The sequence below is a fragment of the Narcine bancroftii genome, chromosome 6 (genome assembly GCF_036971445.1).
Source record: "Narcine bancroftii isolate sNarBan1 chromosome 6, sNarBan1.hap1, whole genome shotgun sequence".
Classification (NCBI taxonomy): Eukaryota; Metazoa; Chordata; class Chondrichthyes; order Torpediniformes; family Narcinidae; genus Narcine; species Narcine bancroftii.
This window is the reverse complement of record NC_091474.1, coordinates 167,860,444-167,884,651: the sequence shown is the minus strand read 5'-3', so window position 1 is coordinate 167,884,651 and position 24,208 is coordinate 167,860,444. Positions and strand designations below refer to the sequence as shown.

Genomic DNA, 24,208 nt, shown 5'->3' with positions numbered 1-24,208 from the left:
TGTTAGAATGCTGAGAATTTCTTTCTAGGGGCTGATATAAATGAGCCCAAAGCTCCTATAAACCACAGGAGATGCATATAATGTTATGGGCCCAGAAGACCCCAAAACCCAGCAGTAATAGAAATTCACCAAGACAAATGTTACTTAAACAAAAGTTACTTTTAATTATCTTTAAACATGAAAACACAATCCAACTTTAAATTATTACTATTAACTTAACCCCCTTCTAATTCTAAGCGCAAGTGTATGTAAAGTGCATACAAGTACAGAAACGTTCTTTGATTCACAATCCAATCTCACTTCTCACTCCTCCAAGTTCACCAGTATCAGGCAATTCTTATACTGTGTACAGAATTCCACATTTATGAATCTTCTTCAGGCTTTGGTGCTTGAAAGGTAAATGGTTACCGCTCAGGAACGTTCTTGTCGGTTTTCAGAGAGAGATTTGTTGTTCATTGGGCACAAACTGATTCCTTCCAATCAGCCACGTCAGTGTCTTGTCGAAGAAATTTGCCCTATCAGGGTTTTCCACATGATCACCCCTTTCTCTCAGGTCACCACAAAGTTTCTTTTTTGTTTCCCTTATTTCAAGTGAAACATTATGAAGCCAGCCATCTCATGGACCACAAGGACTTTGACCAGGCTGAACTAAGAACTCACAACCCATCTTCAAAATGGGGTTTTTCCACAAGCTTGCCAGCTTGTCATGTTCCAGTCCCAGTTCTGCTTCTGAACTGAAGAACTGTAGAACTCAATTCTCTCTCTCACTCAGAGAAGACCACATGACCCTCTTAGAACAGCCTTCAGACAGACTGCAGCACCGGACATAATCTTCAAGTCAGTTCATCTGTTGCTTTCCAAAGCAATAATCCATTACTCCACAGCATGTCTAATTAACACCTACTTGTGTGAAGTCCTTATAGGACTTCTTCAAAGTTTTTGCAAAGGCTTTCAGAACTTGGACTGTCTGGTTTGAGCCAAGGTCTTGCATTTTGAATGAGATCTGTTTTGAAGTGTTTGTATCTGTGTGTGTCCTAATTAAAAAAAAAACCTGCCACAATTTATCTCCTTTAAAACATATCTATATACAATATAAAATATAGCATAATCTGTCACACATTCCACTACAAAGGGAACTTTAACTCGAGTTAAAATTCAGTTTTAACAAAACTGACTTTACAATCACTAAAAGTGATTATATATAACATGTTATAACTATATAACCCAACATTGAGAATATATATTTCCATACATGATTAATTTTAACATCATGACAATCTGCAATCACATTATTTGTACCTCTGATATGATTAATTTCCAGTTTAACAATCTTCTGTTTTTATTCTTCATTATATTCAAAAAAACCAGAGGATTATGGTTAGTGAATGGTACTAAGATATACATCAAAATTCTGCATAGCAATTATTATAGACAACAGTTCTTTCTCAATACTTTTTTTTGAAAAGTAGGCAATTGGATCGTCAATTTCATTATGTTTTTGTAATAAAACAGCACCTGCTGCCCCCCTCACTGGCATCCACTGCTAAAGAAAATGGTCTGTCAAAATCAGGAGATTTTAAAACATAGCATAGTATCTCCTTTAAATTTTCTAAAACTCTGACAAACATTCGTCCACACAAATTTCTCCCCTTTCTTCAAAAGATTGGTTAAAGGAAGAGCAACTTCAGCAAAATTTCCTATAATATCCTGCCATTCCTAAAAGCCTTCTCACTTCTTTCTTTCCATTGGGATTATGAAACTCAGAAAATGCATTCACCTTAGCTTGAATAGATGCAACTTTGCCATGTCGAACTACAAGACCTAAGTATGTCACTGTAGCATGTCCAAATTCACTTTTAGCTAAATTAACAGTTAAGTTTGCTCTGGATAATCTTGCAAACAATTTGTCCAATTCTCTCAGATGTTCTTCTCATGTGTCACTTTTGTGACCAAGTCATCAATATAAGCATCTGTATGTGTTAACCCTTGGATAACCAAATTAATCATCCTTTGGAATTTTACCCTGAGCCATTTCTAAATTCTCTTGAGCCAAAGTTTACACTTTTTGTAACCTAACTTTAAATTTAGAAACATAATCCAGCAAGTCCAACTGTACATCCTCATTAACCCATTGTACTTTTATCAACATTAAAGGTCCTCTAATCTGATGTCCAAACACTATTTCAAAAGGGCTGAAACCTAATGACTCCTGCACAACCTCCCTTGCTACAATAAATGAATGCCTTCATCCCAATCTTCCCCATTCTCCAGAAAATAAATCCTCATCGTATTTTTAAGAGTAGAATTAAATCTTTCCAAAGCTCCCCAAGGTTCAGGATGGTACGCAGATAAAGTGATCTCTTTTATTCTCAACTCATAAATCAACTGCTGAAATGACCCAAACATCAAGTTAGATCCTTGATCACTCTGGATTTCTTTCAGTAATCCAAAAACAGTGAAAAATCTTTCCAGAGCCTTTACCACTGTTTTTGCTTTAATATTCCTTAATGGTATAGCTTCTGTAAATCTCAACACTGTACACATAATTGTTAACAAGTACTGATTCCCAGACTTAGTTTTAGGCAGGGAAACCACACAGTCCACAATAAGCCTAGTGAAAGGTTCCCCAACAACCAGAATAATGGAGCCACTGGAGGTTCCTGGTTAGGTTTCCCCACAACCTGACAAAAGTGACATGTCCGGCACCAATTTACAACATCCTTCCTCAAACCAGGCCAGAAAAATTGTCTCAAAATCTTATTAGACCAAGATGACCACCCAAAGGTGTACTATGGGCTAGATGTAAAATTTCATTCCGGTAAATTCTAGGATGACCACCTGATGAATCACCCTCTACTCTTCATTAGCAGGAATATCAAGACGTCTCCATTTCCTCATCAACAATTCACTCTTCAACTAATATCCACAGGCCATTTCTTTAATCTCCTGTTCACTTAATACTTTGTCCCTTAAGTCTATAAGATCTGTATCTGTCCACTGTTGCTGAATTAACTCTTTCCTTGACAAAGAGAAATTCTGACTCTCACAATTAACCTGCTCTTTCAAAACTATTTCAGAAGCCCTGGGCAAGCCTCTATCAACTGGATCATTTTCTTAGACAAATGCCTTGTTACAGCACATGCAGAATATATCTCTCTTTCTTCCAACACCCTCCATATGTAATGTGTATACAAGTTCAGAAAAGTTCTTTGATTCACAGTCCAATCTCATTTCTCCAAGTTCACCAGTATCAGGCAATTCTTATATGGTGCACAGAATTCAACATTTATGAATCTTCACCAGGCTTTGGTGCTTGAAAGGTAAATGGTTACCACTCAGGAAGGTGCTTGTCAGTTTTCAGAGAGAGATTTGTTGCTCATTGGACACACAAACTGATTCCTTCCGATCATCCACGTCAGTTTCTTGCCAAAGAAACTTGCCCCATCAGGGTTTTCCACATGATAACCTCTTTCTTTCAGATCATCACAGAGTTCCTTTTTGGTTTCCCTTATTTCATCTCCTCTTGTATGGACCACAAGGGCTTTGACCAGGCTGAACTAAGAACTCACAACCCATCTTCAAAGTGGGGTTTTTCCATAAGCTTGCCAATTTGTCATGTTCCAGTCCCAGCTGCTGAACTGTAAAACTGTAGAATTCAATTCTCTCTATCTCTCTTACACTCAGAGAAAACCACTTGACCCTCTTAGGCAGACTGCAGGACAGGACCTAATCTTCAAGTCCATTCATCTGTTGCTTTCCAAAACAATAATTCATTTACTCCAGAGCATGTCCAATTAACACCAACTTGTGTGAAGACCTTTATAGGCATTCTTCAAAGTTTTTGGAAAGATTGTCAGAGCCTGGACGGTCTGACTTGAGCCAAGGTCTTGCATTTTAAATGAGATCTGTTTTGAAGTGTTTGTATCTGTGTGTGACCTATATATAAAACCATATAACCATATACAGCACGGAACAGGCCAGTTTGGCCCTACTAGTCCATGCCGGAACAAATCCCCACCCTCCTAGTCCCACTGACTAGTACCTGGTCCATACCCCTCCAATCCTCTCCCCTCCATGTAATTACCCAGTCTTTCCTTAAATGTAAATAACGTCCCTGCTTCAACCACCTCCGCTGGAAGCTTATTCCACATCCCAACCACCCTTTGCGTGAAGAAATTTCCCCTCATGTTCCTCTTATAATTTTCCCCCTTCAATCTCAAACCATGGCCTCTGGTTTGAATATCCCCCACTCTTAATTTAAAAAGCCTATCCACGTTGACTCTCTCTGACCCTTTTAAAATCTTGAACACCTCCATCAAATCCCCCCTCAATCTTCTACGCTCCAGAGAAAAAAGCCCCAGGCTGCTCAACCTTTCTCTGTAACTCAAACCTTGACATCCTGTCAACATTCTCGTGAACCTTCTCTGCACTCTCTCTATTTTGTTGATATCCTTCCTCTAATTTGGTGACCAAAACTGCACACAGTACTCCAAATTTGGCCTCACCAATGCTTTTTACAATTTCATCATAACCTCCCAACTCTTAAATTCAATACTCCGATTTATGGAGGCCAACATTCCAAATGCCTTCTTCACCACTCTATCTACCTGAGTATCAACTTTGAAGGTACTCTTTACCATAACTCCTAAATCCCTTTGTTGCTCTGCACTCCTCAATTGTCTACCATTCAATGTATATGACCCATTTAGATTTGCCTTTCCAAAATGCAACACTTCACACTTATCTGTATTGAATTCCATCAGCCATTTCTCAGCCCATTCCTCTCACTTTCCTATATCTCTTTTTAAGCTTTGGTAATCTCCTCACTGTCCACAAATCCACTAATCTTTGTATCATCTGCAAACTTACTTATACAATTCACCACCCCTTCTTCCAGATCGTTAATATATATAACAAACAATAGTGGACCTAACTAAAAAAAAACTGCCACAATTTATTTCCTTTAAAACATATACAATATATGTTTTAATATATACAATATATCTTCTTTGGCTTGGCTTCGCGGATGAAGATTTATGGAGGGGTAATGTCCACATCAGCTGCAGGCTCGTTTGTGGCTGACAAGTCCGATGCGGGACAGGCAGACACGGTGGCAGCGGTTGCAGGGGAAAATTGGTTGGTTGGGGTTGGGTGTAATATAAAATAAACATAATCCATCACAGTAGCAAGAAAGGTATTAGGACTGAGACTGTAGCATTGACTCCCAATGATAAAGATGCATGATCTTCTCCAGCAAAGTGCTCCAGAGTGTTAGCTCTAATTATTTTAATGCAGCCCTAAATAAACGAGTCGACATTTTAACTTCTGCACCTAAAACTCTCATTCCTGGTTCATCCATAAGAAGCTACATAAACCAACAACTCCCAATTAATGTTTTCATTTAAAAAAATCATAGGCCTGTGCTTCTTAGGAATGTTTTTTTTTACAATTTAATTAATGAAATATAACATTTTGTTTAGTTCTATAGACCACTTGGGGCTTTGAGCGAATTGCCTTTTGAAGTAACTGTTTATTCCAGGATCTATTCAGGCTTCTATAAGTATTTTTCATGTCCCATTACTGAGCCTCAAGCCTGCTCTCCTCATTTCACACGGATGCTCCTCAGCGTCTCTCCTGCCTCAATAATGGTATCAATATATCATCCTCTGCTATTTATCACATTTCTTTTCAGAAATGCAACACCTACCTCAACTAGTCTTTGTACAAAGAGCTCTGTGCTAAGGTATTTTCACCCAAACATTCCCCTTATTCCCTTTTGATAATTTAAAATCCTTGTAATTGGGCCCCCAGTCAGAGGAACCAGCTCTCTATATTCATTCTGTAAGAATTTTTTTATTATTTTACATCATCTCCCAATCTTTGCCAAATAAAGCTCTCTTATCTCATTTCTCTTCAGCTTCCCCATTTTCTAACTGTTGCCTCAAGCAATAATATATAGACATTTCTGCATAAGTTGACGCTGCCAAAAGATTCAGGAGAAACAACACAATTGTGAATCTTTCAATGAGAGTATTCAAAAATAACAGAATCATGATCTTCCTAATAAGGCATTTTAAATCTTTTCAGTGAGTATTTCTGTATTTTTGACCCAGGAATCAAAATAATGACATAACACTAAAATGTTGTCTAAAACAAGAAGTGATAATAACATTTGAATCATTTACTTTTCCACTTCTAATGTGTCCATTCTTGCTATGAAGTTACAGGGAACAAAACCCTCTTTGCCAGAAACCAAGGATTTTGCCTTCCACCAATCTCCATTTCTAGAAAATAAACACAATATAAATGGTCATTTTTAAAGGAACTGTGAAAATACTGACGAGTAAACTTAGATTACCCATTGATGGAATGAATGCGTATCTAATCACTGTCTGCTATCATTGTTCCTCCAAGTGACTTGCTGCAATTGGTTGTGCTTTTATGGAAATAGCCCCCAGCAATTTTTTTTTCACATTTTAAATGTCAAACACAGTTTATTTTTGTGGTATTAAATCATGGTCCCTGCTCTTTAAAATTTTCCGTATAAGGTAATTTTCTGTCAACTGATGTTTTGTGAAATTCATCACACAAGACAAATCAATACTTAAATACCTGGTGTGCTCAAGTTATCTCCTTAAAATGATCATCCTGCCTCCATATTTAATTTTGAGTCAAATCATTGAGCAGAATTTCATAGTTAAGTTTTCTGAGAACTTATTTTGCATCAGGTAATTATGTGTTAAAATGCAGCAAAATAAGGCATAAATTGTTTATCAAAAATAAATAAAACCACATTTAAGCAAATGAAAAGAATTCAAATATTGAAAAGTTTTATCATTTGCAACTTGGTGGTTCTGGTAACCTGGACTAACTTCCGTTTGTCTGGTTCATTGGCCCAGACAAGGGATACAAGTTCCAATACCATCATGGCATTTAAATAGAACTGTGATTAAAAAGCTAATGTTAGCACTAGTGACTATAACACACTGGACTATCTAGTTCAGTAATGTTCTTCAAGGAAATAGATCTCCCATCCTGACAGGCTAGATGCAGGAAGATTGTTCCCAATGTTAAGCAAGTCTAGAACCAGGGGTCACACAGTTTAAGGATAAAGGGGAAGTCCTTTAGGACTGAGATGAGGAAGAATTTTTTCACTCAGAGGGTGGTGAATTTATGGAATTCTCTGCCACAGGAAGTGATTGAGGCCGGTTCCATAGCTATATTTAAGAGAGAGTTAGATTTAGTACTTGTGACTAGGGGGATCAGTGGGTATGGAGAGAGAGCTAGAACAGGGTACTGAGTGGATGATCAGCCATGATCAAAATGAATGGTGGTGTAGGCTTGAAGGGCCAAATGGCCTATTTTCTATGACCTGGTCTCTTTATGTTGCTTACAGACTAATCTACATGGATCTAAGTAGATAATAAATGCTTGTATCGCCAGTAGTACCTACATCGCCCAGATGAATAATGTTAACATTAAAAAATCTCTGCTGACGAAGTGAATTAGAGAGCATCAAACTTGGGTGTATGAGGAGACCACTGTAAAACCAATGATGGCATTATAGTACAGTCTGCACAACTTTGCAACTAACTTTGAGGAAGTTGTCATATGCTTGAGTTTTATATCACTATATCTGCTTAATTAGTGTCAATTAAAGGAAATACAAAGTCCAATTTTAGTTTCTACTGCATATCTGGATCAATTGTTAAATTAATCTAAAAGAGGAATTGCAAGTGCTTACGTTGATAAGATATTAAGTCGGTCCCCTTTCTTAAATCCCAGATCACGGTCACTTGTTGGTTCATAGTCATACAAAGCCAAAAATGTCTTTGATGCTGGAAGAAAAATCCATCAAATAATGTTAAACTGAGTGTTTAAAAATTAGTCTATCTCGTGGCAACCAGCTCTAGCATCCAGAGAAACACAAAAACTGCAAATGCTGGAATCTTGAGCAAATAATTGTTGGAGGAATTCAACGGGCCAGCCAGCATCTGTGGGTGGAAACAGTCTATCATCATTTGATGTACAATGCCTATTACCTCATTAGTTACGAAAGTTTGAAAGAACAATATTAGCAGAGAATTTTTCAATCTGGGTTTCTCTAATTAAAACACAATAATTGTTCAGCTCTTTACATGAGCTAAATACATTAAGTACAATAAAAGGATCGAACTGAATGAAAAATATACTTTCCATTGGTGATAGTTTAGCGCCTTGAAAATTGATGGCTAAAATACCCAGCCATCAAGAACAGAGCACAGATAATCACTATTGCAGACAGAGGAGTGGCAAACCAGTCAGGACCCAAATATCCTCTTACATCAGCTGACATATTGGCCAGGCCACTAACCAGTGATTGTGCAAGATCCATTTGAAGTACTTCCAGCCCAATAGGAAAGCAAGTTTCTATCTAAAGGTCATTGCCCCAGAGAAAAAAAACATTTCTACTGACACATTAGCAATACCCCCGCTCTAATGGATAATTGTCCATTGAGGCCATATGCTACCAAGAGCATTATCAAACGCATGCCTAATACTTATTATAAGACCACAAGCCTTTGACTCGGATATCTTATTTGATGGTTTGTATGGATTCTAAAATTAAAGTAAGTTTCTTTTTTTGCTATGACAGGTTAAAAGTGCAAGAAAAACTTTAATAAAGAAAACAATTTCATAAATCAAGAAGGACCGATGAAAACGTTGAAATTATATGGCAAAAGAAAAGCTGAAAAATGTGAGGTGTTATGTTGAATTGAGCCTCAACGAAAGACTGAGTTATTGTGTAACAGAATGATTAGGCTTTAATTTATAGCATTGCCCATGTGCAAAACATGTAGTCATGTATAAACTTCATGTAATGCTACAGCACCAAGATTGAAAAGGCTAAGATAACAATTGAGGTAGATTGGCTCTACCTAAATGGGGACTGATGCAAATGTTTAAATTTTGAAAACTACAAATGACAATGAAAGGAAACATAGAGGTGAAACGAATTTTTTTTTAGGTTAAAAGACTAAGAAGTGATAGGAACAGGAAACTATCCAACATACTATGTGAAGTGCGTTCATATTAGAGTTCAATCTTTCTTTGGCTTGGCTTCGCAGATGAAGATTTATGGAGGGGTAAATGTCCACGTTCAATAATTGTGTAAGAAAAAGCACCCAATGGCTCTGACCTCATAAACAGTATTTATTTGTCAAGGTGAGTTCGCCATCAAGAGACGCTTGGAAACTAAGAAGACGAAATGAACTGACCCAGTGTGTAAAAGTAGATGACACAATTTTCTTATTTATTCTCATTATGTGATGACATTGTTTAATGGGTTTATTGTATTGTATATGTTGAACGTTTAATGGGTTGGGAGGGGGGTGGGAAAGAGGAAGGGAGGGGGTAAAAAGGGGAGAAAATGATACTGTGTATATTCAAGAGGAAAATGTTTGTGTGTATTTTGGTTAATATGGTTCATAGTGTGAAAAAATTTTAAAAAAAGACGCTTGGAAACAGAGAGGCAGCCAAATGTAAAATAAAACTAAAGAAACCCCTACCTTGAGAGTGTTTAAATTCTGCTGCCTGATCTTCAAAATTAACCTACAAAATAAATAAAGAGATTCAGTGCAAGGTGCTTTTTCCAGTCAATGATTTCATAGCTGAGAGATAAACATGGCTATTCCCTTCAAGAAGCTGAAATGCCAAGACTGGTGTTTTAAAGGTGTTTGGCAACCCAGACTAATCTCAAAATAGGCATAATAATTGCAATCTTGTGTCACATGCTGAAAAATAGATGTGCAAAGAATAACCTCGTTCACAAAAGCAATAGGAACTTACACTGACGACTACGTCAGTGCTTCCCTCATGCACCCATGATAAACATCAAATTTATTCACTTTGCTGCCAACTTTCACTCCAACCTCAAATTTTCTTGGTCATCTCTGGTGACACTCTCCCCTTTCTTGATCTCTCTGTCTCTATCTCAGGAGATTAGCTTCCTATAGATATTTTTTACAAATGAACCAACTCCCACAACAACCTCGACTACACTTCTTCACACCCTGTTCCTGCAAGGATTCTATTTCTTTCTCTCAAATCCTCCATCTCCATCATTTCTGTTCCCAAGATTGAGGTCTTCCAGTCCAGATCATCTGAAATGTTCTCCTTCTTCCAAAAACGTGACCTCCCCTCCAACAGCCCTTAATGGCATCTCCTCCATTTCCCATTCATCTCCCCTGGCCCCCTCTGCCCCAAGATGCAACAAAAACAGGATTTCCATTTTCTTCACCTACCACCCCACTAGCCTCCACAACCAACACATTATTCTCCATAATTTCTGTCACCACCAGACACATCTTCCCCTCTCAGCCTTCCGGAGGGACTGTTCCCTCGTCCACTTATCCTTTCCCATTCATCACTTACTTGGCACCTTCCCCTGCAGCCGCAGAAAGTGCCACACCTGAGCCCACACCTCCTCCTCCACCACTATTCAGGATCAAAACAATCCTTCCAAGTGAAGCAACACTTCACTTGAGCATCCACAGGAGTCATCTACTGTAATGGTGCTCATGTTGTGGCTCTCCCTTACATCAAAGAGAATGGACACAGACTGGGAGATCGCTTCACTGAGCACCTTTGTTCTATTTGCATCAGTTACAGGGATCTCCCAGTGACCAACCATTTCAATTCCGCACCTCATTGACATGTCTTTCCATGCCCTCATGTACTGTCAAACTCAGATTACCTGCAAATTAGAGGAGGAACACCTAATTTTTCATCAAGGCCCTCCCCAATCGGATGGCATTAATATTGACTACTCCATTTTCAGCTACCCTACTCCCCATTCTCCCTCACTTCCCCATTCCGTCTTCTTTCCTCCAACTTTCCAAACCCTTCCCTCTCTATTTATAGAGCCATACCCCTCCCCTTGTTTGATGGTGTGCCCTCCCTCTTTTATCCACCTATGACCTCCCCCTTCCCTCTCTATTCATAGACCCATACCCCCTCCCCTTGTTTGCTGGTGTGCCCTCCCTCTTTTATCCACCTATGACCTCCCCCTTCCCTCTCTATTCATAGACCCATACCCCCTCCCCTTGTTTGCTGGTGTGCCCTCCCTCTTTTATCCACCTATGACCTCCCCCTTCCCTCTCTATTCATAGAGCCATACCCCCTCCCCTTGATTGCTGGTGTGCCCTCCCTCTTTTATCCACCTATGACCTCCCCCTTCCCTCTCTATTCATAGAGCCATACCCCCTCCCCTTGTTTGCTGGTGTGCCCTCCCTCTTTTATCCACCTATGACTTCCCCCTTCCCTCTCTATTCATAGAGCCATACCCCCTCCCCTTGTTTGCTGGTGTGCCCTCCCTCTTTTATCCACCTATGACCTCCTGTCTGTAGGACTGTGCCCCATCACTGCCCCCTTCCTCTCCACCATTTTGTTCGGCCCCCTGGCTATATTTTGTTCATACCTTGATGAAGTGCTCAAAACATTGGTTATGTATGCTACATTTGGCCAGCCGAGTTTCTCCAGCATTGTATTTTCACTTGTATTTATACGGCACCTTTTTGCATCATTAAAATATAATAAAAGTCCTTTGTCCTCACCACAACAGTCCAAGTCAATCTCTAGTTTGTTTTTGAAATTTTGTTGGCTGGCCTGCTGTGCATTTCCAGGAATTCTGCTGCTATTTTTTATTTACAATGAGAATTAATATTAAATGTCCAAGTAAAAAGTAAGTAGAAGTCTGCTGTACTCACCGACCATGGGAATGGACCAAGTCTTCGTTCAACTTCAGGGGGGGGCCCATTAGCCAAGTCCCATTGGGGGAAACTATTCATTCTCTGTTTGACACTTATAGCACAGCCCATCCTGGAGAAAAAAAAAGCAGAACCTTACTGATTCATAAAGGAATTTTTGATGGATTAACCAGCCCCGTCTACCTCTAACCATGGGTTGGGTTGCTTCTTTTAACAAAACTATCTATTCTCTGTTAATGCACTGAGTGCAACCCTTCATGAGCAACATTCCTTCTGCCAGCAGTGAACTTGATGAGCTCAACATCAACCAAAGTACCTTCTGAATGCTGCACCGAGGCTGAATTCAGCCAGAGACAGACCATTTGATCTTTCGCACTGGTTAAATTGAGTCATAATCAGGGAAAGGACGTGCACTCATTAACTGAACCCCTGCTAAGATTCAGGCAAAAACAGGCACCATCCGCTACTTCGAATGGTGTTAATGTAATCCCAATTCTTTTTCCTTTACATCATTTTCCTTTCTGCTTCTGATTCTTCATATCTATGCCTTCACCAAAATGGCAACAGTTAATGTACTGACAGTGATATTTACCAGACTGTATAACCATTTAGGCCATGAAAGCAGCCTTGGATCAGCGAAATCCCATACTCATAGCTAGGATCAATGGAGAGGAAGATTGTCCATATTTCCTGCACCAAAACAGGGCAGTGAGGCTATCTTTAGCACTGATTTGGTTTCAGTGGAAACCACTATTTGTGCTTGGATTTTCCAAAACCTCAAATACTCAGTTATTCATGAGAAAACCTGCACAGGAACCTGGAGAGGCTGTGAGATCAATGTCATGCTTTTATCACCCAAATATCCACATACACTTCTCATTAGTAGGAATTCATCATATGAATCGGAAGGACCATGAAGGATCAGTCACTGATTTCATTCCAACCATGATAGACGTCTTGTTGTTTGCAGATTAAGGGTATAGGAATAGTGCAGGAAGATAATGTTGAGATTGAAGATGAATCCCTAACTTGATGAACTGCAGATCTGGCTCAAAGAATCAAATAACCCACCCTTGCTCCTGTTTCTAATGATTATATTTCTCTTATTGTGTTGATAAAGGATAGTAGATCAGAGCCAGGACTACAAAACAATGTGCTGGATTCACGTTCATATTCAAATAGGTCAGGTAATGGGAAGATTGTGTTGACCCACCTAACCTCAGGCAAGAGGTGCTGCAAAATACCTCAAGCTAGAGAGGACAAATTCAACTAGACTTCCTGCTTCTGAACATCATTTTGTAGAAGTTATGAAATGGAGATAAGGACAGCCAAGGAGCAAGTTCTCTCCCTGCTCCTACTGGACTCAATTGTGAAAAAAATTTGGTTAGCAAGGATACCAAGATGCCCCAAGTGCCATGGAAACTTAAACACGACAAGTCAGAATGCGCAGGGGTAGAAGGAAAATTCAGAGAAGAAAAATCTGAAATTGAATCAATAAAAAATCTGCTTTCCATTTAAGTACTCACTTCCTGACTTTTGACTCCATTGAAGTCCATGGAGTCAATAGAAATGTATGTCAGAACGCAATTACAATGAGCACCTGACACACTCCCACACATTTAGTTCCACCAATGAAAATAATTTTTCCCTCCATATCTCTTGTAAACCATTAGTATCTCCAAAGAATATAAAATTTAATGGTACAGTGAAACCCCGATTTTAAGTGCCCCAATAAAACATGAATTCGGATATAATGCAATGAGTCATTAGACTTGGGTGTTGGGCTCCCAGCAGGAGCCGGGACGTCGGGCAAGACACTGCATTTCCCAACACAGACGCACACAGGTTTATATACTCAGACACTTCGATACTTCAAACACAAATACTGAATCATTGGGTCAGGAAAGTGTGCCTCGCACAGAGAGATTTGAAACTCTACAACGTATAAGTGTCTCAACCCAGCAAGGGTTGAGTTCACCTGCCCACCATTTGTTAGTCTGACCGACTAAGGGGCAGAGTTGCTAGTGTTCTCTCCAAAAATGTAGTTCTTGCTATTTCAAAACACCTTTAAACATGCTGCTGTGAGCGTTCAGCATTGCACACTTTATTTGTTTCCTGCTAGTGAAACTGCCATTTCTGGTTTACTAAAAATTAATTTGTGTTTTAATTTCAACTTGTATCAACAGTGATTTATTGAAAACTTGATTTAGTGCAACCCTGCTTTTTTGGTGATGAGATTTTATGGACCCCAACAATTGCATTATAATAGACCTACGTTGTACTTGTCTTTATATTATAGGTGAGTGTGTTTTCCAGGTCTCAAAAAGTACAACAATATTATTGCATGCATTAACATATCAAATCTTCACACATAATTTGAATTGCCTATTTCATCAATGTTTTGATGCAATTAGCAATGAAATATAAGCACAACTAAATAGATAGGTTTATTAGAAAGTTTGGGGTCGATGAATAAAAGTAAAAATTACTGCACAGCTCAGTTTTGCTTCAGGACAAAAATTAAGTCATTAGAATGCCATTTTACTATATGTTATATTTCTGTTTATTGAACCTCGCTATACATAAATTAGCGGCCGTGATTCCTTATATTGCAGCAGTTACTACATTTCAATGTTTAATACATTATGAGGTGTTTTAAAATGTATCATGAATAGAAAACCCGCTAGACCAGTTTTCACATCAGGGTTCTGAATACCACAAGGCAAGGCTCCTCGATGACCTCTGCCAGTTTCGACCACCATGACCCAAACCACACAGTAGCCACTTACATGGAAAATACCAATGAAATGTAGCTCGGCGTGCAAGCACAGAGGATTTTTTTTTATTCTATTCCAAATACTTGAAAAATGTAAGATGTCAGAATGAAACATGAACTAATCCAACCTAAGTAAATTATGGACTAACAAGCTGGTCCAATTTGCACCATTTACCATTCAGAACAAGACTTTCTGCTGGTTCCAAAGTTCTTACTGCTCTAAACTGTTTCTTCTTATACACATTAAATTAAAACTCTGAAACTATACTCTTCTCATTGCATTGTTTCTTTATCATTTTATTTTTAAATGCTCACTGTATTCTACACAATGTAATTTGAACTGTCCATTTTAATTTTCCATTTATATAACTTATTTTATTAAATTACAAGTAATAAAAAAAAGTTTACATCAGATAGTTTCTTTTCTGGTTATTTTGAATTCAAATTTTACTCAAAAGGAGCTCTTCTAAAAGAGCAAGAAATAGGTTGACTCTCAAGAATAATCTTTCATTAGATTATTTCAGATCAAATGTGTCACTGTCGAAAATAATTCATCTGCAGTGCATAGTGGAAAACATCTGCTTCACACATTTCGTCGCAACAATATCCAGTCAGCTACTTTGATGAAAGCTTATGGATTAGGCCTACACTGAAAGCAGCATGAAAATTGGACAGCTCTGGCTGTTCAGTGCTCCCTTAGTATTAGATTGAATAGCTAGCCTCAGTTACATACTCCTTTTCCTGGGGAAGAGATTTTAACCTATGGTCTTTTTTGTCAGAATCGGTAGTGCTACCACCACAGAAATATACTTCTACATACTCTTGCATTATAAATAAGATAACATTATTTCATTCAAAAGTTCTTTAGAGTCTTGACAGGCTTATTACTTTCCCACATTTACTCAAAATATTTCAAAACATAATTTAAACAAAAGAACACTAAACATGTCCAAAAAAAATGAGGCTACCTCTTATTTTTCCATATGAGTGCAAACAAGATCTAACAAAATTTTCACCAAATTAAAATGTTATTTAAGCAAGGCAAAGGAGGGAGAGCCACAACATGGTGCCCTTGGCACGTGTCTATGTCGATCTGCAGAGGCCTAAAAAAATAAGTAGCTTGATAAAGTTGACAGCAGAGATGAAAAAGATTTGGTCTTTGCAGGTGTGCCAATAGAGCATGGAGCAATGAAAAAGATAAATGCAGAGGAAGAACCATCGGTCTTTGCTCTCTATAGATCTCTATCAAGTATACAAGCAGATGGCACAATCAGTGGCATGGTTTGGGCCTAAAAATGCTAGAAGATCATTTCAACCCAACAGATTGAATATCCTCATCTAAAATGTAATTTTCTCAGCTATCATATGGTTGATAGAAATATCTTGAAATGTGTGTAGACAAAATTCAGCAGCCAAATGATTGATAACCATCATCCCGTTACCAAAGAGGACAACAGTAACAGGCGTCAATGACTACCGCACAGTGGCACGGACATCTACCATTATGAAATGCTTCAACGTATGGCGATGGAGCGCATCAGAGCACACCTCCTGGATATACTGAACTCATTTCAATTCACCTACAGATGGAACCATTCCACAGATGATGCTATAGCCTTGTCCTTCCACTTCTTCCTGACCCACCTGGAGAACAATGCCTCATATGCCAGGCTGCTGTTAATCAACTTCAGCTCCATTTTTAATACGATTATTCTCCAGAGGCTGGTGGAGAAGCTGTCCTCGCTAGTACTCAACACCCCTCTCAGTAAATGGATTCTGAACTTCTTAACAGAAAGATCGCAGTCTGTCCGGGTCAGCAGCTGAACGTAGAGTACGGTCACTGCCACACCTCAGGACTGTATGCTCAGCCCACTCCTGTTCACATTACTGACTCATGAATGCACTGCCAGATCAAGTTCCAACAGAGTCATCAAGTTTAGAGATGACAGTAGTTGCCCTCATCAGCAATAACGAGTCGCATTGCAGAGAAAAGGTGGAAAATCTTGTAATATGGGCGAGAATAAGAACCTGAGTTTCAATGTGAACAAGACAAAGGAGATGAATTTGGACTTCAGGAAGACTAGGAATGATCACCTTCCACCGTATATTAATAGCTCGGTAGTGGAGAGCGTGGTATGCACCAAATTCCTTGGAGTCCACATAACAAGTGACCTATTCTGGTCACACAAAATCTTCTCACTTGTCTGGAAGGTGCAACAGTGACTGCACCTCCTATGAAGACCGAGGTGGGTAAGGTTAACTGCCACTATTCTGTCACCTTTCTATAGGAGCTTCATGGAGAGCATCCTGGCCAGCTACATCATAATGAGGTATGGTTGCTCTAGAGCAGGGGTGTCAAACTCAAATTCACGGAGGGCCAAAATTAAAAACTTGGACTAAGTCGAGGGCCGAACTAAATATTTATTGAAAATTTTCAACAACATCTGCATGTTTTCTCTTCTTTCAACATATGTAATGTTAAACTTTAGGATATAACTTTAGGAGGATAATGTTACAGGTCAGGAGTAGGTAGCTCAAGTTCACCCTTTGCTTGACCTGAGGGAAACATATTTGGTCCCTGTGGAGATGTAGTCAGCATTCACAGGCTGTGTCCATTTTGGCCTGCATCAGGACTCAGCATTTCCTGCTCACTCCTCAGGCTCTAGGCCTCTATTCACCCTCGATCCACCATCCCTCTACCTGACCAGTCCTTTACCCAACCTCTACTCACCCCTCACTCCACTCGCTCTGCCTCTACCCACCCCATCCTATACACGCCCCTCTACTGCCTCTCCCCTCAACCTGTTCCTCCTTCTACCCGTCTCTCACCCTCTAATCACCCCTCCCCTACTTGCCCTGCCCCTCCCCTTTTACCTCTTCCCTATCCACCCCTCCTTCTACTCATCCCTCCCTCTAACTGCCCCTCGCACCACCATAACTTCCCCTGCCCATTACTCCTCACCTACACCCTCTGCCCACCCCTGCTTACCCACCCACTCAGGCCCAGCGCGCTGCCGATCAGCCTTTGCGGACAGCCACCATCTCTCTCTTCACGTGCAGGACCGAACCAGCCGTCCCTGGGGTCCGCGCGGGTGCAAGTGCTGAAGGCCGTGGCGACCAGGAGAAATGCGCTCGCGCTATGGAAGGGCCGTCCGGTGCCAGTCACGCAGGGCTCGCGCTGCCCGTGGGCCGTGCGCAGCCTGCCATGCCCGTCGCGCCGACAGGAAATCACAGGTGCTCGCCCATCCGCCGCACCGCTCGACAGGTGGGAGAAGTGTCTGGTTGTGCGGGGAGCCTTCCAACTGGCTTGCCAGCTGATGACATCGACAGACTTCTCATGTTACAATTTCTCGTGTTACAATGGGGAAGGATGTGCAATGAAGGGGGAGGATGGTGGGGGTGACATTACCAAAAAACAGCATCGGCTCTCGCTGCAGGGCAGGCCACCTCTAATACATTTTTGAAATGATCTTGCGGGCCAAATATAATTATATCGCGGGCCAAATTTGGCCCGCAGGCCAGAGTTTGACATGTGTGCTCTAGAGCATTAGATCAGAGGTCATTCCACAGCTCCATAAGAGCCTCAGAGAGGATCACTGGGGTCTTCCTCCCCTTCAAAGTGATCTTCCGTTATCATTGTTTGAAGAGGGGGTGCAAAATTATTAAAGACCTCTACCATTGCGCATATAACATTTTTCAGCTATTCCCATCTGGAAAAAGATTCAGGAGTATCAGAGCCAGATTGCATAGGTATCATTTTTCTGTATGTGTGCCATGTCTGAATGTGTGTTAACATACTTTTGCACTGAAGACTGGAGAGCGCTGTTTTGTTGGTCTGTACATATCAATCAGATGATAATAAACTTTGACTTGAACTTGAACTTAATCTCTCTGATTTAACTCATTGTAGTGGTGCACAGTCTAGTAATCAAGGGATAAAGAACAGCTATGGATGGACAGTGTAATCAGTTTGATCCAACATTTGGAGATTGCCATATACAAGGATGATTAATGCTTCATGAAGTTCTCTGGAGGAACTTCACAAATAGGAGATCAATACCAATGTAAATGAAGGAGTGAATCTCCAGATAGATTAAACACAGGATGTACTAGTTCAGCATGAGAAAGGGGACAATATTGCAAAGTAGTTTTCTCTCAGCTTCGCGAGGCAATAGAGATGGATGTAGAAGATTGCTTGCTTTACTAAAGCTCTTTCTTTTTAAAATATTTTTATTGTTTAACATAATAATCCCATATACAAGTTATAGATATCATATAATTAAAATAAATACAAAAAACAACAAATATTTTGTTATTAAATGTGATTGTTAGTTAAAATGATGATGTGTATAGATCAGTTAAATGATATTAAACCAATCCTCATTATACCTTGATATAATATCTAAAAAAAAATCACCTATGATAATCATATTTAAACCCCCATAAATCAATTTAACTGAAAGATAAAATACTAAAACTAATACTAATCTCACCCCTCCCTCTAATCAAGGTTAGAGGAAAAATAGAAAAGTGAATCAAGTAGCCACCTCCAGAAGACATCTTTACTAAAGTTCAAGGTCTCCGAGAGTAATTAATTGGGAAATGATTATTCAGTTGATCTGAGATAAGAAACAATGCATCCATTTTACCAGTGGGCTAACTGGCTCTGTGGTAATATGAGATTATTAAAATGTCTCACTTAAGACCCTGAAATACCTATTAGGCAAAACCTGGACCTGACAACAATGGGGAATAAGGGCAAACAAGGCTGCAGATGCTGGAATCCAGAACAAAAAACAAAACACTAGAAGAATTCAATAGGTCATGTGGCAACAAACACAAGCCAACATTTTAGGTTGAGACCCTGCACAGGAATGAGAAGGAATGGGCAAGATTGCCAGTAGATACCAGTACAAAAGGGCGGCAGGGGAGGGTCAGGTGGAAACTGATAGTTGGGAGGTGAAGCTCAATGGGGAGGGGATCGTGGATAGATGGAATCAGATGGGTGGGTGAGGGAGAATGGAGAGGTGGGATGAACAGAGGGAAAAAAGGATCTTTATGAATTGTCACAAGAAGTCAATTCCATATTTATCAGGACCTGATTGACTCAGTACCAATATCTAGAATACAACATGACTAGTGAAGTGGAAATTGCAGTTGATACAATGGCAACAATAATCCAAGGGTGGCAGGATAAAAAAATCTGAGATAATCGGAGGATCTAAACTGAATAATCCTGGGTCAGGGCCTGACAAATTGATTTAGCATTAGTGCAGGTGTGAAAGCAAAATCAAACAAGAATATTGCAAGAATATTCAATCCATTGTAAATAAGAGGGTAACTAAATTTCAAGTTGACCAAGCCGCCTATCAACCATTTATAGTACAATATTAGCAAATGCCATCATGATCACATTTAAACAGTAATTTATACAAAGAGAAAATGTTTCATTTCTCTAGAGAATGGGTTTTCAGCATTGTATTAGTTCGTTGAACTCAAGTTGTTATTTATGTGCAATGTTTTGCTTTTTTGATATTTTTATAGCAGAAACTTCAAAAGGCATTTGGATGGATGAATGAATAGAAAGTTAGGGGCTGAATGCAGGCAACATAAACAGACTCCCCTGAGGGCAGGGACGGTTGGAACAAGAGGGCATGAGTTAAAGTTAAGAGGGCAAAACTTTAGGAGAAATATTAGAGGATGCTTCTTCACTCAGAGAGTGGTGGCAGAATGGAATGTTCTTCTGAATGAGGTAATTGCGGCAGGATCCCTTCTGTCATTTAAGAGAAGGTTGGATGTGTACATGGAGGTGAGGGGGTTGGAGGGATATTGGCGGAGAGCGAGAGGATTGAGCTAGTGGAGTTGTTCAAGTGAACCGGTGCGGACTCGAAAGGCGGACATGGCCTGTTTCCGCTCCGTAAATGGTTATATGGTTATATAGTTAAATGAGTCTGCTCAGAATGCAAACTATGTAGGCATGAATGAGTTAGGCAAAAGGGCCTGTTCCATGCTGCATGAGTCTGTGACTCAAACCGAGTCAATTAGTTTGCACTTCCAAGAAACACTATAACCAGTCAAGAAGCAATGGTGAGAACTGTGGGAAATAGAGCAGAACAACAGACCCTCACAACATAACCCATTCTGGATTTTGAAAGCCTGATTTATAAAATTGGAAATGTTGGGTTTTCCTTTAAATCTTGAAACAACAATTGAGTTTTGATTTCAGGAGTAGGGAGGTAATGTTGCAACTGTATAAGGTACTGGTGAGACTGCACCTGGTGTACTGTGTCCAGTTCTGGTCTCCATATTTGAGGAAGGATATACTGGCTTTGGAGACAGTCCAGAGGAGGTTTACTAGGTTGATCCCTGGAATGAAGGGGTTGATTTATGATGAAAGATTAAATTGTCTAGGATTGTATTCGCTCAAGTTCAGAAGAATGAGAGGAGATCTTATAGAAACATAGGATTATGAAGGGTATGGACAGGATAGATGTAGGAAGGTTTTTTGAGCTGGCCGGGGAAACTAAAATGAGAGGACACAGTCTCAAGATTCGGGGGAGTAGATTTAGGACAGAGATGAGGAAAAATAGTTTTTCCCAGAGAGTAGTGAATGTTTGGAATTCTCTATCCAGGGAAGTGGCTGAGGGTGCTTCATTAAACATATTTAAAATTCGGTTAGATAAATTTTTACATGATAGAGGAATTAGGGGATATGGGGAGAAGGCAGGTAGGTGGAATTAGGTCATATGTTCCTATGATATCAGAAGTAATTGTAGGAGCATTAACAAAATATTACCATTCATAACCATGTGGATTTTAAGTATGGTATAGATTAGTTGCAAATTTAACTTTAGTGCACAGGCTTTTGAAGAAACAAACCAGCCATTTTTGACTTAGATGAATAATAAGATAGTGTATGTAATTAAGCAGCACATTGGTACATTTAACAATTCATTATCTCAATATATAATTCTCCCTGAACAGAAAGTTGTTCTGTTATTTAAAATATGCTGCTCAACAGCAAAAAAAAAGGTGATCAATTGAGTTGATATTTAACCTGAATGAAGACTACATTTCAGGAAGTCATATCCAATAAATCATACAATATTGTGCTGAACAGATGCAGGTTTATGACTTTTTTCACACTGTGGGAGGCACTTCATATGGTAGACAAGGTGATTAATACACAATTGTTTCAAGGGGCTGTTGCAGCAAAGTTCTGTCACACATTAACTCAAAAGATTTGTGCACAGTGGAACAGTCCATTGATATTTCACTCACACTGAGACCTTTCCTCCAATCATTCCATCACTGCAAAGCAAGCAAGCAGTCAGAAACCTGCAGCTTCACAAATAAAAGAGTGAGACTAATGGTGAAACAAGTACATGCATTGGGAGGTTGGAAAGGTGAGTTATATCATAAAGTATCAGTGTGTGTAGAATGCAGTGACCATTCAGGTCAGAAGATCTGTAACAAGGAATATGTGGCCTAAAGAACAGGTTTCATGATTTTGGACCTGCTCAAGCAAGACTCCTTTTAGCATCGCAAAACTGTATGACATGTTGGTATGCATTCAGTTTAATATTCAAATTCTATTCTATCCTAAACTACCTATAAATGTACTGTATGATAAATTTCTCGGGCAAGCCGTTTAGCTGCTCTGTCATTGAATTAACTCCAATTCACTCCAATTACTCTCTGATAAGTTTTGTCCCATTATGAAAAACTGATGTCTACTTCCTCAGAGGAAAATGCAAGTCCCTGATAACTTTCAGAACAAGCTAGCTCTTTAATTTAACAAGTGGCTGAATGGATTGAATCTATAAGAAATATAGTTACTTCCGATCAGAGCTTCAACTGAAAATAACATCTTGCCTACAATTCAGTGAAGAATGTCAGACCCAGACAACATACACAGTGGAGCAAGAACTATAAGAAGAAGTATACCACACAGTTATCAACAAGCCAGCAAAGGTCACTAAAAATGGAAGGAGATGACCAAACAATGCCAATTTCATGTTAAATCAGTTCTTTTTATTGTATTTTCATATTGCATGAATTTGATATTCATCAGATTTTCTGAGACTCCGTCTTTAAGCAAATAATGCAAACATTTGGTATTAACAAACATCAGAAAATAGTTTTCCCTAACATGTTAGAAAACATGAAAGAGGCCAACAAAACTACGTGACAATCAATACAAGAACTCTTGAGGGATTAATTTAGGAAATTAGGTTTTTTTTACTGCTATTTCTGATATCTTAAAATATATTACTTGCAATGCTGCTCCAAATACAAAACTCCAAAACTACAGATAAGGCACAATGGTCAGTACCAACATTATCACATTAATGTTAAGCACCTTCACACATCTCTTCTGTCTGCATTTCAAACGAGGAATTAATCTATCATGTGATTATAATAAGCATTTATCCAGTCGTCCAAAACAATTCACAGGCTTATATTTTGTGATTCCTGTTTATTTTAAGTATTCAACATGGGATTTTTAAAGTGAAATCTAATAGGCCCACAGAATTCATAGATTTCAAATGTATTTACTGTTACACAGCAAAATCCCCGGTATCAGGAATTCAAGCAACTGGCATCCTAAGCAACTGGCAAAAAAAACTGAGGAAATAAATGATTTCTAAATAAATGCAAATAAATAAAAAAATAAATAAAAATTTTAAATTGTAAAAGTAATTGTTCTCCGAAGCAACACATAATGCCTTGGGGAAGATGGAAGCAAATATTCATCCCGCGGAGTGCCTTGGTCGTGCTCCGCCCACAGCAGCTGTTTGAATAAAGTTTCAATAAATTTGAATAAAATGGCGGTGCCCATGATGAGAAGCCCGCCGATGCCACTCACCACTTGGGCAACTTCCAAAGTGTTTCCCTATCCCTGCCTGGTAAGAGTCATTATCTTTATTAGTATATTATTTCATTACTAAGGCTTTATTTGTAAACTTGGGGGAGGGGGAGTTAATTTTAATGGCGGCACAGTTAGTACAATGGTTAGCGTAACACTGTAACAGCAACTGGGTTTTGAATTTAAATTTGGTAAGTTATGGGAATTGCCTAATTAAAGCAAACTTTGCATAATGAAGGACTACAATACTGAATTTGTTTTTCAAAATTATTTTAAATTTTTCACTATATTTTGTCTTTTAAACTGTTTATTTTTAATGCAGGTCTATTAGTTTTGCATTGTAAGAGGGTGTCTCAAGCAACCGGAAAATTTGTAAATGCAGCATAAGCAATCCCCGAAGGTGCCAGACACCAGGTATTTTACTGTATTTAAATATATGTTCAAAAAAAATTGAATATTTCAATTTGCAATTTGGCCAATTGGAAAGATCAATTAAAATGAGTTACCAGAATGTTAATTTATTCATTTTGTTTTTAGGTCATTGATAACTCTTGTAAAATTTCTGGAGCAATTCAAAGTATCACTAGTTTCCATATATTCTGTTTCTAATAGTTTTTTTAATTAGTTGCCTTATGCCACCACATTAAGCATCTACAATAAGCGGCTAGCTATTGCAGCCATTGTTCTAATATTTTGAAATTTTAATGAATATTTTCATATTTTCATTAAACCACTAGGCTTCAATGATAGGTAATCAATAGCATTATACAGTTGAGAAAGTAACATGCATTTTGCAATTTATACAAGCTATTCACT

The 24,208-nt window shown here is 39.0% G+C and overlaps 1 protein-coding gene across 5 annotated transcripts in view; it reads right to left on the bottom strand.

The window, feature by feature from the left end:
- LOC138736710 (proto-oncogene tyrosine-protein kinase LCK-like) overlaps positions 1–24,208 on the bottom strand; it is a 71,818-nt gene that overhangs the window by 27,022 nt on the left and 20,588 nt on the right. For all 5 annotated transcript variants that reach the window (XM_069886634.1, XM_069886635.1, XM_069886636.1 and 2 more), the window contains 4 exons: positions 11,748–11,859; positions 9,549–9,591; positions 7,745–7,838; positions 6,186–6,284 (listed from right to left, as the gene is read on the bottom strand). In XM_069886634.1, the coding sequence (XP_069742735.1) occupies positions 6,186–6,284; positions 7,745–7,838; positions 9,549–9,591; positions 11,748–11,858 (347 nt within the window). In that variant the 5' untranslated portion in view covers position 11,859. The remainder of the gene's footprint in view (positions 1–6,185; positions 6,285–7,744; positions 7,839–9,548; positions 9,592–11,747; positions 11,860–24,208) is intronic.